Here is a 17,378-nt window from a genome sequence, read left to right as displayed (position 1 = left end):
CTGTCTTCTCTCTGTCTCTATCTGTCTTCTCTCTGTCTCTATCTGTCTTCTCTCTGTCTCTATCTGTCTTCTCTCTGTCTCTATCTGTCTTCTCTCTGTCTCTATCTGTCTTCTCTCTGTCTCTATCTGTCTTCTCTCTGTCTCTATCTGTCTTCTCTCTGTCTCTATCTGTCTTCTCTCTGTCTCTATCTGTCTTCTCTCTGTCTCTATCTGTCTTCTCTCTGTCTCTATATTTCTTCTCTCTGTCTCTATCTTTCTTCTCTCTGTCTTCTATCTGTCTCTATCTGTCTTCTGTCTGTCTCTATCTTTCTTCTCTCTGTCTCTATCTTTCTTCTCTCTGTCTCTATCTGTCTTCTCTCTGTCTCTATCTGTCTTCTCTCTGTCTATATCTGTCTTCTCTCTGTCTGTCTTCTATATGTCTTCTCTCTGTCTCTATCTGTCTTCTCTCTGTCTGTCTTCTATCTGTCCTCTCTGTCTTCTCTCTGTCTTCTCTCTGTCTTCTCTCTGTCTTCTCTCTGTCTCTATCTGTCTTCTCTCTGTCTGTCTTCTATCTGTCCTCTGTCTGTCTTCTCTGTCTTCTCTCTGTCTCTATCTGTCTTCTCTCTGTCTGTCTTCTATCTGTCTCTCTGTCTTCTCTCTGTCTTCTCTCTGTCTTCTCTCTGTCTGTCTTCTATCTGTCCTCTCTGTCTTCTCTCTGTCTTCCCTCTGTCTTCTCTCTGTCTTCTCTCTGTCTCTATCTGTCTTCTCTCTGTCTGTCTTCTATCTGTCCTCTCTGTCTTCTCTCTGTCTTCTCTCTGTCTTCTCTCTGTCTCTATCTGTCTTCTCTCTGTCTTCTTCTATCTGTCCTCTCTGTCTTCTCTCTATCTCCGCTCTGTCTTCTCTCTGTCTCTGTCTTCTCTCTTTGTCTCCCTCTGTCTTCTATCTGTCTCCGCTCTCTTCTCTCTGTCTGTCTTCTATCTGTCCTCTCTTTCTTCTCTCTGTCTTCTCTCTGTCTGTCTTCTATCTGTCCTCTCTGTCTTCTCTCTGTCTTCTCTCTGTCTTCTCTCTGTCTTCTCTCTGTCTCTATCTGTCTTCTCTCTGTCTGTCTTCTATCTGTCCTCTCTGTCTTCTCTCTGTCTCCGCTCTGTCTTCTCTCTGTCTCTGTCTTCTCTCTTTGTCTCTCTCTGTCTTCTATCTGTCTCCGTCTTTCTCTCTGTCTGTCTTCTATCTGTCCTCTCTGTCTTCTCTCTGTCTCTATCTGTCTTCTCTCTGTCTCTATCTGTCTTCTCTCTGTCTGTCTTCTATCTGTCCTCTCTGTCTTCTCTCTGTCTTCTCTCTGTCTCTATCTGTCTTCTCTCTGTCTCTGTCTTCTCTCTTTGTCTCCCTCTGTCTTCTCTCTGTCTCCGCTCTGTCTTCTCTCTGTCTCTGTCTTCTCTCTTTGTCTCCCTCTGTCTTCTATCTGTCTCCGCTCTGTCTTCTATCTGTCTCTGTCTTCTCTCTGTCTTCTATCTTTGTCTCTCTCTGTCTCTATCCCCTGTAATTCATAACCCAATGTCTTCTCTCTGTCTCTATCTGTCTTCTCTCTGTCTCTGCTCTGTCTTCTCTCTGTCTCTCTCTGTCTCTATCTGTCTCTCTCTTTGTCTCTCTCTGTCTCTCTCTGTCACTCTGTTTGTCTCTCATCTGTCCATATCTGTCTTCTATCTGTCTCTATCTGTCTTCTCTCTGTCTCCGCTCTGTCTTCTCTCTATCTTTCTGTCTCTCTCTGTCTTCTCTCTCTCTGTCTCTCTCTGTCTCTCTCTGTCTTCTCTCTGTCTCTCTCTGTCTTCTCTCTATCTTTCTCTCTCTGTCTCGCTCTGTCTCTCTCTGTCTCTCTCTCTGTCTTCTCTCTTTGTCTCTGCGCACTGTTGAAGGGATTGTGCGTTCCTGGTGTAACTCGGGAAGTTGTTGGTGCCATCCTGTACCTGTCCCGCAGGTGTGATGTTCGGATGTACCGATCCTGTGCAGGTGTTGTTACACGTGGTCTGCCACTGCGAGGACCATCAGCTGTCCATCCTGTCTCCCTGTAGCACTGTCTTAGGCGTCTCACAGTATGGACATGGCAACTTATTGCATGCCTAAGGCACGTTCATGCAGATGAACAGGGACCCTGGGCATCTTTCTTTTGGTGTTTTTCAGAGTCCGTAGGAAGGCGTCTTTAGTGTCCTAAGTTTTCATACCTGTTACCTTAATTGTAAGCTGTTAGTGTAAGCTGTTAATGTCTTAACAACTGTTCCACAGGTGCATGTTCATTAATTGTTTATGGTTCATTGAATAAGCATGGGAAACCGTGTTTAAACCCTTTACAATGAAGATCTGTGAAGTTATTTGGATTTTTATGAATTATCTTTGAAAAACAGGGTCCTGAAACAGGGACGTTTCTTTTTTTGCTGAGTTTATGTACAATGCATTCGGAAAGTATTCAGACCCCTTGACTTTTACCTCATTTTGTTACATTACAACCTGAGTCACTTCAAACTGACAATGTGAACAAGGCTTTAAATACATCCCCCCTCTCATCCCTCCATCTCAGAGTACGAGGAGGAAGAGTGGAGTGACTGGTCGCCATGCAGCGTTACCTGCGGCAACCAGAAGCGTATCCGTTCCTGTGGTTACGCATGCACAGCGACCGAGTCCCGGACCTGCGAACTGGACAGATGCCCAGGTGAGATAGAAACCTGGGTGATGTCATCAATAATACCCTGGGTGATGTCATCAATAATACCCTGGGTGATGTCATCAATAATACCCTGGGTGATGTCATCTTAATGGCCTGGATGACGTCATCAATAATGGCTGTGTCTCTGGTTGTGTCCCAGTATTTCCAAATAGCATCTGTCTCCTTTCCTTCATGATCACTGATGCCAAAGGACTTCATAAGTGTTGAAGCGATATTTACCGGTCAGTTGCTTGTGTGTCTTGTACAGTGATCGTACCAGTAGGCTCTTCCTGATGGGTCAGCCTGATGCTTCCAGTACAAGGCTCTTTATATCAGTGGAATGTGCTCAGTGCAAGTGGGACTTGGATGCAGTCCAGCTGGGACTCCTGTGTTGAGTAGTGAGCTGCCTGCTTGTTGTTCCCCTGATGAGTCCTTGTGTGTACACTGCTCTATGGCGGCTTGTACCACAGAGCTGGAGGGTAGAGGAGATTGTGTGTGTGTGTGTGTGGGCACAGACATTCACGCCAGTCATATATCCACAGCTAATCATCAAATTAAAAATATAAGTTTATTGGTTGCGTACACAGATTTACAGATAATATCCCAGGTGCAACGAAATGATTGTGTTTCTAGCTCCAACAGTAATACCTAGTTAAATGCGTGTGTTTCTAGCTCCAACAGTAATACCTAGTTAAATGCTTGTGTTTCTAGCTCCAACAGTAATACCTAGCTAAATGCTTGTGTTTCTAGCTTAATACCTAGCTAAATGCTTGTGTTTCTAGCTCCAACAGCAATACCTAGCTAAATGCTTATGTTTCTAGCTCCAACAGTAATTACCTCGCTAAATGCTTGTGTTTCTAGCTCCAACAGTAATACCTAGCTAAATGCTTGTGTTTCTAGCTCCAACAGTAATACCTAGCTAAATGCTTGTGTTTCTAGCTCCAACAGTAATACCTAGCTAAATGCTTGTGTTTCTAGCTCCAACAGTAATACCTAGCTAAATGCTTGTGTCTCTAGCTCCAACAGTAATACCTAGCTAAATGCTTGTGTTTCTAGCTCCAACAGTAATACCTAGCTAAATGCTTGTGTTTCTAGCTCCAACAGTAATACCTAGCTAAATGCTTGTGTTTCTAGCTCCAACAGCAATACCTATAAATGCTTATGTTTCTAGCTAAAGTAATTACCTCGCTAAATGCTTGTGTTTCTAGCTCCAACAGTAATACCTAGCTAAATGCTTCTGTTTCTAGCTCCAACAGTAATACCTAGCTAAATGCTTGTGTTTCTAGCTCCAACAGTAATACCTAGCTAAATGCTTGTGTTTCTAGCTCCAACAGTAATACCTAGCTAAATGCTTGTGTCTCTAGCTCCAACAGTAATACCTAGCTAAATGCTTGTGTTTCTAGCTCCAACAGTAATACCTAGCTAAATGCTTGTGTTTCTAGCTCCAACAGCAATACCTAGCAAAATGCTTGTGTTTCTAGCTCCAACAGTAATACCGAGCTAAATGCTTTTGTTTCTAGCTCCAACAGTAATTACCTCGCTAAATGCTTTTGTTTCTAGCTCCAACAGTAATTACCTCGCTAAATGCTTTTGTTTCTAGCTCCAACAGTAATACCTAGCTAAATGCTTGTGTTTCTTGCTCCAACTGTGCATTAATACCTAGCTAAATGCTTGTGTTTCTTGCTCCAACTGTGCATTAATACCTAGCTAAATGCTTGTGTTTCTTGCTCCAACTGTGCATTAATACCTAGCAAGTTAAAAATCTATAAACACCAAATCCAGAAAAATACAACAACAAACAAATATATGTAAACATTATTAAAGTGACCAGTGTGTAATGACTCTATGTACATTGGGCAGCAGTCTGTAAGTTACAGGGTAGAGTACCAGGTGGTAGCCGGCTAGTAATAGTGACTAATGTTCAGGGCAGGGTACTGGGCGGATGCTGGCTAGTGGTGACTGTTTAACAGCTACCCACTGAAACATATTTGTTTTCCTTTTTGTGGTATCTTGTGCTCTCCATTCAACAGATTTCATATTGTCTCTTTCCCCTCTCTTTCTGTAGATGACCTCCTAGCAGTTACTGAGCTGATGCCTCTGGAGAAAACCAATGGCACTGACTCCCTTGACACAAGTACGTTTGTTGCAATGTGTGTGTGTGTGTGTGTGTGTGTGTGTGTGTGTGTGTGTGTGTGTGTGTGTGTGTGTGTGTGCGTGCGTGCGTGCGTGCGTGCGTGCGTGCGTGCGTGCGTGCGTGCGTGCGTGCGTGCGTGCGTGCGTGCGTGCGTGCGTGCGTGCGTGCGTGCGTGCGTGCGTGCGTGCGTGCGTGCGTGCGTGCGTGCGTGCGTGCGTGCGTGCGTGCGTGCGTGCGTGCGTGTGTGCGTGCGTGCGTGCGTGCGTGCGTGCGTGCGTGCGTGTGTGCGTGCGTGCGTGCGTGCGTGCGTGCGTGCGTGCGTGCGTGCGTGCGTGCGTGCGTGCGTGCGTGCGTGCGTGCGTGCGTGCGTGCGTGCGTGAGTGCGTGCGTGCGTGCGTGCGTGCGTGCGTGCGTGCGTGCGTGCGTGCGTGTGCGTGCGTGCGTGCGCGCGTGCGTGCGTGTGCCTGTAGTCAACAGGGCCTGTTGTAGTATTTAGGGGCCTTCATGGTCTGTTCCGTTTAGGATGGTTTAAACTGCTCTACTGGGGCTCCAATCATAGAGGGACTATGGGAGTCAGAAACCCCCTTCACCTCGTTAAGGATTGGTCAACCAAGAGTGTTGCACAGCCAATGGAAAACATGACTGTTCCTCCAAGAAATTCTTCAATTGTTTCTTTAGTTTGTCTTTTCGTACCCCCGCTGATAGCTCTCTCCACTCCGGGCAATCATATCAAAGAATAAAACTATCGGAAACATATAGAGAAAAAATGTCTTTCCCCAATCCTCTATCGAACATACACTGTACATTCTTATAATGAATAGGTTCCCATTTGAACACAGCCTATAACATAGATTGTATTATTTGGCAGCGAGTACGGACGTGGTTGAGTGTTTAACCCGCTCTCTTGTTCGAGCTCTGTTGTCTTTGAGAGCTTTGCACTGCCCCGGTTTAAAGTAAAGGGTTTTAAGGTGCTGAAATCTCTCCTTTATGCTTGGATAGTCTCTCTCTCTCTCTGGTTTCCTCAAGCTAATCAATGCTGTCTTCACGTATAATCCACCCAAGTTGTGTCAAGTTGGCTGGATGTCCTGTGGGTGGTGGACCCTTATTGATACACATGGGAAACTGTTGAGTGTGAAAAAAAAAACAGCAACGTTGCAGTTCTTGACACAAACTGGTGCGCCTGGCACCTACTACCATACCCCATTCAAAGGCACTTAAATCTGTTATCCTGTCCATACACCCTCTGAATGGCACACATACACAAGCCATGTTTAAAAATTGGTCTGTAGCCCTTTCCTGCAGTCAAATAACCTCGTGGCCTCATGGGTGGAATGTTATCTGCCGGGGTAGCCTAGTGGTTAGAGCATTGGACGAGTAACTGAAAGGTTGCAAGATCAAATCCCCGAGCTGACTAGGTAAAAATCTGTCCTTCTGGCCCCGAACAAGGCAGTTAACCCATCGTCATTGAAAATAAGACCTTGTTCTCATCTGACTTGCCTAGTTAAATAAAGGTCAAATAAAATGTATAAATTTCATAATTTGTGAAAATTATTCCCGCCAAAAATTCAGTGTTGCTGTTGTCAAACAGCTTAGTTATATTTCAGTGATCTGTGATGTACAGTACTGGTCAATATTTATATTTGAGATTCTTCAAATAGCCACCCTTTGCCTTTGATGGAAGCTTTGCACACTCTTAGCACTCTCTCAACCAGCTTCATGAGGTAGTCACCTGGAATGCATTTTAATGAACACGTATGTCTTGTTAAAAGTTGATTTGTGGAATTTCTTTCCTTCTTAATGCGTTTGAGCCAATCAGTTGTGATGTGACAAGGTAGGAGTGGTATACAGAAGATAGCCCGATTTAGTAAGAGACCAGGTCCATATTATGGCAAGAACAGCTCAAATAAGAAAAGAGAAATGACAGTCCATCATTACTTTATGACATGAAGGTCAGTCAATATGGATAATTTCAAGAACTTTGAAAGTTTCTTCAAGTGCAGTTGCAAAAACCATCAAGTGCTATGATGAAACTGGCTCTCATGAGGACCGCCACAGGAAAGGAAGACCCAGAGTTACCTCTGCTGCAGAGGATAAATTCGTTAGTGTCACCAGCCTCAGAAATTGCAGCCCAAATAAATGTTTCACAGAGTTCAAGTAACACACACATCTCAACATCAACTGTTCAGAAGAGACGGCGTGAATCAGTCCTTCATGGTCAAATTGCTGCAAAGAAACCACAACTAAAGGACACCAATAATAAGAAGATATTTGCTTGGAGCAAGAAACACGAACAATGGACATTAGACTGGTGGAAATCTGTCCTTTGGTCTAAATGTTTGATTTTTGGTTCCAACCGCCGTGTCTTTATGTGACACAGAGTAGGTGAACGGATGATGTCCTCATGTGTGGTTCCCACCGTGAAGCATGGAGGAGGAGCTGTGATTGTGTGGGGGTGCTTTGATGACACTGTCAGTGATTTATTTAGAATTCAAGGCACATTTCAACAGCATTCTGCAGCGATACGCCATCCCATCTGGTGTGCGCTTAGTGGGATTATCATTTGTTTTTCAACAGGACAATGACCCAACACACCTCCAGGCTGTGTAAGGGCCATTTGACCAAGAAGGAGAGTGATGGAGTGCTGCATCAGTTAACCTGGCCTCCACAATCACCCGACCTCAACCCAATTGGGATGAGTTGGACGGCAGAGTAAAGGAAAAGCAGCCAACAAGTACTCAACATATGTGGGAACTCCTTCAAGACGGTTGGAAAAGCATTCCAGGTGAAGCTGGTTGAGAGAATGCCAAGAGTGTGCAAAGCTGTCATCAAGGCAAAGGGTGGCTACTTTGAAGAATCTAAAATACAAAATATGTTTTGATTTGTTTAGCACTTTTTTGGGTTACTACATGATTCTATATGTGTTATTTCATAGTTGTGATGTCTTCACTATTATTCTACAATGTAGAAAATAGTCAAATAAATCAAATAAAAACCTTGAATGAGTAGGTGTGTTCAAACCTTTGACTGGTACTGTATATAAAATGTAATATTGGGATTCAAACTCAAAATGGAATACATTTCAACTCTATATCTGACATGGTACTGGTACCTTCTTTATTTTAAAGCCCATAACCATGTGTGTGAGGTGTACACTTTTGTTTCCAAGTAGATTTGTTTAAGACTACCAAGAAACACTACAGGGGGATGAGTAACAGGCTGGCTACCTGTTATCCTGTTAACACTCTGATGTCCCTCTCATCACTGTGACATCAATGCCCCTGAATTAACCCACTAGAGTAAAAGTTTAACCTGTATCCTCCCCTTCATCTACACTGATTAAAGTGGATTCAACAGGTGACAGGGACCTGGCGTGGAATATCTAATCAATATCTAAGCCAATCAAAGGGAAGAAAGACTGCCGATTCTTTCAAACAACACTTTTATTATAAGATTTGCAAAATCATCTATCCACTCAACAGTGCATAGTTGAACAGCTCAACGAACTGTGCCGGTTCAATGCTTTTATAGAGAAAATACACACAACCCCTTTCTGAAAACACGGCAGTCAGTAGATATTGTGTAAAAGGTCATTAGTTGTATGTGCAGATTTAAGATAACACAAGGTTGATAGCCCGAGGGCTCAACCGTCCAACTGTTGTTCACGACAGCAAAGCACTATAATGTGCTCCTTTCTGCAAGTTTCCATACATGCGACTTCCTGTAGATAGTAAACCCACAGGATGTCACCTGCTGTGGTCGCACCCAAGCGGACCTTTAGCTAGACGCCCAGTCTGATGACTCAGTCCCACAAAGACAGGTCTGTTTCAGGTTAGTAAAAAACACTAACATATAACGAGAGACAATTCTTTAAACGGTAAAATATGGGATAGCTTAATTAATAATGTAATTCTTCACAATAGATCATAGCTTTCACCTGGATTCATCTGGTCAGTCTATTTAATGCAAAGTGCAGGTGTTCTTAATGTTTTGTACACTCAGTGTGTATGATTGATTCATACTGTATATGGTTGACTACTATATGATTGACTCCTATATGATTGACCTCTATACGATTGACTCCTACACGATTGACTCCTACACGATTGACTCCTGAACATGATTGACTCCTACATGATTGACTCCTACATGATTGACTCCTACATGATTGACTCCTACATGATTGACTCCTACATGATTGACTCCTACATGATTGACTCCTATATGATTGACTCCTATACGATTGACTCCTACGATTGACTCCTACACGATTGACTCCTACAAGATTGACTCCTACACGATTGACTCCTACATGATTGACTCCTACATGATTGACTCCTACATGATTGACTCCTATACGATTGACTCCTACACGATTGACTCCTATACGATTGACTCCTACATGATTGACTCCTACACGATTGACTCCTATACGATTGACTCCTACATGATTGACTCCTACACGATTGACTCCTATACGATTGACTCCTACACGATTGACTCCTATACGATTGACTCCTACATGATTGACTCCTACACGATTGACTCCTATACGATTGACTCCTACACGATTGACTCCTACACAATTGACTCCTATACGATTGACTCCTACATGATTGACTCCTACATGATTGAGTCCTACATGATTGACTCCTACATGATTGACTCCTATACGATTGACTCCTAAATGATTGAGTCCTACATGATTGACTCCTACATGATTGACTCCTATACGATTGACTCCTATACGATTGACTCCTATACGATTGACTCCTACATGATTGACTCCTACATGATTGACTCCTACATGATTGACTCCTATACGATTGACTCCTACATGATTGACTCCTACATGATTGACTCCTACATGATTGACTCCTATACGATTGACTCCTACACGATTGACTCCTACATGATTGACTCCTACACGATTGACTCCTACACGATTGACTCCTACATGATTGACTCCTACATGATTGACTCCTACATAATATAATATAAAATAATATATGCCATTTAGCAGACGCTTTTATCCAAAGCGACTTACAGTCATGTGTGCATACATTCTACGTATGGGTGGTCCCGGGAATCGAACCCACTAACCTGGCGTTACAAGCGCCATGCTCTACCAACTGAGCTACAGAAGGACCACTACATGATTGACTCCTACATGATTGACTCCTATACGATTGAATCCTACATGATTGACTCCTATACGATTGACTCCTATACGATTGACTCCTACACGATTGACTCCTATACGATTGACTCCTACATGATTGACTCCTACACGATTGACTCCTATACGATTGACTCCTACATGATTGAGTCCTACATGATTGACTCCTACATGATTGACTCCTACACGATTGACTCCTACACGATTGACTCCTATACGATTGACTCCTGCATGATTGACTCCTACATGATTGACTCCTACATGATTGAGTCCTACATGATTGACTCCTACATGATTGACTCCTACACGATTGACTCCGACACGATTGAGTCCTACATGATTGACTCCTATACGATTGACTCCTATACGATTGACTCCTACACGATTGACTCCTACACGATTGACTCCTATACGATTGACTCCTACACGATTGACTCCTACACGATTGACTCCTACACGATTGACTCCTACATGATTGACTCCTACATGATTGACTCCTACATGATTGACTCCTACATGATTGACTCCTATACGATTGACTCCTATACGATTGACTCCTACACGATTGACTCCTACACGATTGACTCCTACATGATTGACTCCTACATGATTGACTCCTACATGATTGACTCCTACATGATTGACTCCTATACGATTGACTCCTATACGATTGACTCCTACATGATTGACTCCTATACGATTGACTCCTACATGATTGACTCCTACATGATTGACTCCTATACGATTGACTCCTATACGATTGACTCCTATACGATTGACTCCTATACGATTGACTCCTACATGATTGACTCCTACATGATTGACTCCTACATGATTGACTCCTATACGATTGACTCCTACATGATTGACTCCACGATTGACTCCTACATGATTGACTCCTACATGATTGACTCCTATACGATTGACTCCTACACGATTGACTCCTACACGATTGACTCCTACATGATTGACTCCTATACGATTGACTCCTACATGATTGACTCCTACATGATTGACTCCTACATGATTGACTCCTACATGATTGACTCCTACATGATTGAGTCCTACATGATTGACTCCTATACGATTGACTCCTATACGATTGACTCCTACATGATTGACTCCTACATGATTCACTCCTACATGATTGACTCCTACATGATTGACTCCTATACGATTGACTCCTACATGATTGACTCCTATACGATTGACTCCTATACGATTGACTCCTACATGATTGACTCCTACATGATTGACTCCTACATGATTGACTCCTACATGATTGAGTCCTACACGATTGCTCCTACATGATTGACTCCTACACGATTGACTCCTACACGATTGACTCCTATACGATTGACTCCTACACGATTGACTCCTATACGATTGACTCCTACATGATTGACTCCTACATGATTGACTCCTACATGATTGAGTCCTACACGATTGACTCCTACATGATTGACTCCTATACGATTGACTCCTATACGATTGACTCCTATACGATTGACTCCTACATGATTGACTCCTACATGATTGACTCCTACATGATTGACTCCTACATGATTGACTCCTACATGATTGACTCCTATACGATTGACTCCTACACGATTGACTCCTACATGATTGACTCCTACACGATTGACTCCTACACGATTGACTCCTACATGATTGACTCCTATACGATTGACTCCTATACGATTGACTCCTACATGATTGACTCCTACATGATTGAGTCCTACACGATTGACTCCTACATGATTGACTCCTATACGATTGACTCCTATACGATTGACTCCTATACGATTGACTCCTACATGATTGACTCCTACATGATTGACTCCTACATGATTGACTCCTACATGATTGACTCCTACATGATTGACTCCTATACGATTGACTCCTACACGATTGACTCCTACATGATTGACTCCTACACGATTGACTCCTACACGATTGACTCCTACATGATTGACTCCTATACGATTGACTCCTATACGATTGACTCCTACATGATTGACTCCTACATGATTGACTCCTACATGATTGACTCCTACATGATTGACTCCTATACGATTGACTCCTACACGATTGACTCCTACATGATTGACTCCTACATGATTGACTCCTATACGATTGACTCCTATACGATTGACTCCTACATGATTGACTCCTACATGATTCACTCCTACATGATTGACTCCTACATGATTGACTCCTATACGATTGACTCCTACATGATTGACTCCTACATGATTGACTCCTATACGATTGACTCCTATACGATTGACTCCTACATGATTGACTCCTACATGATTGACTCCTACATGATTGACTCCTACATGATTGAGTCCTACACGATTGCTCCTACATGATTGACTCCTACACGATTGACTCCTACACGATTGACTCCTATACGATTGACTCCTACACGATTGACTCCTATACGATTGACTCCTACATGATTGACTCCTACATGATTGACTCCTACATGATTGAGTCCTACACGATTGACTCCTACATGATTGACTCCTATACGATTGACTCCTATACGATTGACTCCTATACGATTGACTCCTACATGATTGACTCCTACATGATTGACTCCTATACGATTGACTCCTACACGATTGACTCCTACATGATTGACTCCTACACGATTGACTCCTACACGATTGACTCCTACATGATTGACTCCTATACGATTGACTCCTATACGATTGACTCCTACATGATTGACTCCTACATGATTGACTCCTACATGATTGACTCCTACATGATTGACTCCTATACGATTGACTCCTACACGATTGACTCCTACATGATTGACTCCTACATGATTGACTCCTATACGATTGACTCCTATACGATTGACTCCTACATGATTGACTCCTACATGATTCACTCCTACATGATTGACTCCTACATGATTGACTCCTATACGATTGACTCCTACATGATTGACTCCTACATGATTGACTCCTATACGATTGACTCCTATACGATTGACTCCTACATGATTGACTCCTACATGATTGACTCCTACATGATTGACTCCTACATGATTGAGTCCTACACGATTGCTCCTACATGATTGACTCCTACACGATTGACTCCTACACGATTGACTCCTATACGATTGACTCCTACACGATTGACTCCTATACGATTGACTCCTACATGATTGACTCCTACATGATTGACTCCTACATGATTGAGTCCTACACGATTGACTCCTACATGATTGACTCCTACACGATTGACTCCTACACGATTGACTCCTGAACATGATTGACTCCTACATGATTGACTCCTACATGATTGACTCCTACATGATTGACTCCTACATGATTGACTCCTACATGATTGACTCCTACATGATTGACTCCTATATGATTGACTCCTATACGATTTCTCTCCTCCTCAGATGTGGACAGCTGTGACAAGTGGCTGAGCTGTAAGAACGACTTCCTCCAGAAGTACCTCCATAAGGTGCTGACCGAACTACCCAGCTGCCCCTGCTCCTACCCGTCCGAGGCCGTCTACAACGCCGTCCACATCTTCGACACGACGCTGCGTAAGACCTACCGCTGGCGCGACGCCTCCGGCCCCAGAGAACGCCTGGACATTTACAAGCCTTCCGCTCGCTTCTGCACGCGCTCCATGATCTCCTCCAATAGCACCACCCTGGCCGCGCAGCACTGTTGCTACGACGACCACGCGAAGCTTATCACGCGGGGTAAAGGGGCGGGCGCTCCGAACCTCATCAGTACTGAGTTCTCGCCGGAGCTGCATTACAAAGTGGACGTGTTGCCCTGGATCCTGTGTAACGGGGACTGGAGCCGCTTCCACTCGGTGAGGCCACCCAACAACGGGCTGCTGTGTCCCGACAACCCACACGAGGAGGTGCATCAGGCTCAACTGGAGGAGGCCAGGGAGTACTGATGGAGAGGAGAACTGAGACCCTGACCGGGGGAAGAGCTGGAAAGAGGGGGTAGAGAGAGCCACGTGGTCCCCAATTATGTCTGGATTTCAGCATAGACCACATACTGAATATGTGTAGCGTTAACTATCAGTTGGTTTGGGGAGAAAAGGACTCCTGGATGTCCCATCTCTAGCTCCTCCTTATTCAGTGTTCGGTCACATTGAGGCACGGAGTTTATTAATGACAGAAATTGGACATTTCTCCAATCAGGGAAGCCGGCAACCAGCCTTCCCAAATGGAGTGAAGTTGAGCTCCTAATATATGCCATATATATATATATATGCCAGCTCCTCTCTTGCAGTGGTGTACTCTGGCGTGGGAAAACGATGTGAGCGCCCCGTCTTAATGCTGTGTTTTTAGGACATCTTCACCATCAAGCACTTCACTCCTTGGATGATTCCTCAGGATCCACCAGCCAATTGGATGATTCGTCAGGATCCACCAGCCAATTGGATGATTCGTCAGGATCCACCAGCCAATTGGATGATTCGTCAGGATCCACCAGCCAATTGGATGATTCGTCAGGATCCACCAGCCAATTGGAATATACTCTTCCATGAATGACATACTGTGGCATTACAGGAAGAGAAACATAAAAATAATTCTAACGTGCTGCTGATGTATTTGTTGTGAAAGTCCAGATTTTGGAGTTTCTGAGGATTTATACACTCTTCAATCAGAAGAAACTGGTTTGTGAACGTTAGGAACAGTTGGAGAGGATGACATGGTTCTAGTTATCCTCTCACCCCCAAGCCCCCCACCCTCCACTTTCATACACTCACATGTGCTGCTGCTATTGAGAAGAGGGATGGGTACAGGGGGATGGGTACAGACAGATGGGTACAGATAGATGGGTACAGGGAGATGGGTACAGGGAGATGGGTACAGATAGATGGGTACAGGGAGATGGGTACAGGGAGATGGGTACAGATAGATGGGTACAGGGAGATGGGTACATGGAGATGGGTACAGATAGATGGGTACAGATAGATGGGTACAGGGGGATGGGTACAGGGAGATTGGTACAGATAGATGGGTACAGGGAGATGGGTACAGGGAGATGGGTACAGGGAGATGGGTACAGGGAGATGGGTACAGATAGATATGTACAGGGGGATGGGTACAGATAGATGGGTACAGGGAGATGGGTACAGGGAGATGGGTACAGATAGATGGGTACAGGGAGATGGGTACAGATAGATGGGTACATGGAGATGGGTACAGGGAGATGGGTACAGATAGATGGGTACAGGGGGATGGGTACAGGGAGATGGGTACAGGGAGATGGGTATAGATGGGTACAGGGGATGGGTACAGATAGATGGGTACAGGGAGATGGGTACAGGGGGATGGGTACAGGGGGATGGGTACAGATAGATGGGTACAGGGGGATGGGTACAGGGGGATGGGTACAGATAGATGGGTACAGGGGATGGGTACAGGGAGATGGGTACAGGGAGATGGGTACAGGGAGATGGGTACAGGGGGATGGGTACAGATAGATGGGTACAGGGGATGGGTACAGGGGATGGGTACAGGGGGATGGGTACAGGGGGATGGGTACAGATAGATGGGTACAGGGGATGGGTAAGGGGATGGGTACAGGGGGATGGGTACAGATAGATGGGTACAGGGGATGGGTACAGGGAGATGGGTACAGGGGATGGGTACAGATAGATGGGTACAGGGAGATGGGTACAGGGGATGGGTACAGGGGATGGGTACAGGGAGATGGGTACAGGGGATGGGTACAGGGGATGGGTACAGATAGATGGGTACAGGGGATGGGTACAGATAGATGGGTATAGATGGGTACAGGGGATGGGTACAGATAGATGGGTACAGGGGATGGGTACAGGGAGATGGGTACAGGGGGATGGGTACAGATAGATGGGTACAGGGGATGGGTACAGATAGATGGGTACAGGGGGATGGGTACAGATAGATGGGTACAGGTAGATGGGTACAGGGGATGGGTACAGATAGATGGGTACAGGGGATGGGTACAGGGGGATGGGTGCAGATAGATGGGTACAGGGGATGGGTACAGGGGATGGGTACAGATAGATGGGTACAGATAGATGGGTACAGGGAGATGGGTACAGATAGATATGTACAGGGGGATGGGTACAGATAGATGGGTACAGGGAGATGGGTACAGATAGATATGTACAGGAGATGGGTACAGGGAGATGGGTACAGGGAGATGGGTACAGATAGATATGTACAGGGGGATGGGTACAGATAGATGGGTACAGGGAGATGGGTACAGATAGATATGTACAGGGGATGGGTACAGATAGATATGTACAGGGAGATGGGTACAGGGAGATGGGTACATGGGGATGGGTACAGATAGATGGGTACAGGGAGATGGGTACAGATAGATATGTACAGGGAGATGGGTACAGATAGATATGTACAGGGGGATGGGTACAGATAGATGGGTACAGATAGATATGTACAGGGAGATGGGTACAGATAGATGGGTACAGGGAGATGGGTACAGGGGGATGGGTACAGATTGATGGGTACAGGGGATGGGTACAGGGGATGGGTACAGATAGATGGGTACAGGGAGATGGGTACAGGGAGATGGGTGCAGGGGGATGGGTACAGGGAGATGGGTACAGATAGATGGGTATGGGTACAGATAGATGGGTACAGGGAGATGGGTACAGATAGATGGGTACAGGGGATGGGTACAGATGGATGGGTACAGGGGATGGGTACAGATAGATGGGTACAGGGGATGGGTACAGGGAGATGGGTACAGATAGATGGGTACAGGGGGATGGGTACAGGGGATGGGTACAGGGGATGAGACAGGGGGATGGGTAGAGATAGATGGGTACAGGGAGATGGGTACAGGGGATGGGTACAGATAGATGGGTACAGGGGATAGGTACAGGGGATGGGTACAGATAGATGGGTACAGGGGATGGGTACATGGAGATGGGTACAGGGAGATGGGTACAGATAGATGGGTACAGATAGATGGGTACAGATAGATGGGTACAGGGGATGGGTACAGGGAGATGGGTACAGATAGATGGGTACAGATAGATGGGTACAGGGGATGGGTACAGGGAGATGGGTACAGATAGATGGGTACAGATAGATGGGTACAGGGGGATGGGTACAGGGAGATGGGTACAGATAGATGGGTACAGGGAGATGGGTACAGGGAGATGGGTACAGATAGATATGTACAGGGGATGGGTACAGGGAGATGGGTACAGGGAGATGGGTACAGGGGATGGGTACAGATAGATGGGTACAGGGGATGGGTACAGGGAGATGGGTACAGATAGATGGGTACAGGGAGATGGGTACAGATAGATGGGTACAGGGAGATGGGTACAGGGAGATGGGTACAGATAGATGGGTACAGGGGGATGGGTACAGA

At 45.1% G+C, this 17,378-nt stretch overlaps 1 protein-coding gene and 1 long non-coding RNA gene across 6 annotated transcripts in view; one reads left to right on the top strand and one right to left on the bottom strand.

Moving 5' to 3' along the window:
- Positions 1-14,874, top strand: part of LOC118369035 (isthmin-1-like) — a 43,382-nt gene extending 28,508 nt beyond the window's left edge. Inside the window, exons 6-8 of the mRNA XM_052495852.1 lie at positions 2,549-2,680; positions 4,740-4,808; positions 13,412-14,874. Coding sequence (XP_052351812.1) covers positions 2,549-2,680; positions 4,740-4,808; positions 13,412-13,929 — 719 coding nt within the window. The 3' untranslated portion in view covers positions 13,930-14,874. The remainder of the gene's footprint in view (positions 1-2,548; positions 2,681-4,739; positions 4,809-13,411) is intronic.
- LOC127915837 (uncharacterized) lies at positions 3,518-4,165 on the bottom strand. 5 transcript variants are annotated; one of them, XR_008092452.1, is made up of 4 exons: positions 4,054-4,165; positions 3,937-4,014; positions 3,707-3,823; positions 3,518-3,667 (listed from the first exon to the last, which is right to left on the bottom strand). It is a non-coding gene; the product is annotated as an uncharacterized LOC127915837 (long non-coding RNA). The 5 variants fall into 5 exon arrangements; XR_008092454.1 differs by having other exon boundaries at positions 3,746-3,823; XR_008092456.1 differs by having other exon boundaries at positions 3,976-4,014.
- Positions 14,875-17,378: the final 2,504 nt, after the last annotated feature.

The sequence above is a fragment of the Oncorhynchus keta genome, chromosome 35 (genome assembly GCF_023373465.1).
Source record: "Oncorhynchus keta strain PuntledgeMale-10-30-2019 chromosome 35, Oket_V2, whole genome shotgun sequence".
Classification (NCBI taxonomy): Eukaryota; Metazoa; Chordata; class Actinopteri; order Salmoniformes; family Salmonidae; genus Oncorhynchus; species Oncorhynchus keta.
This window is presented reverse-complemented; position numbering and strand designations above follow the sequence as displayed.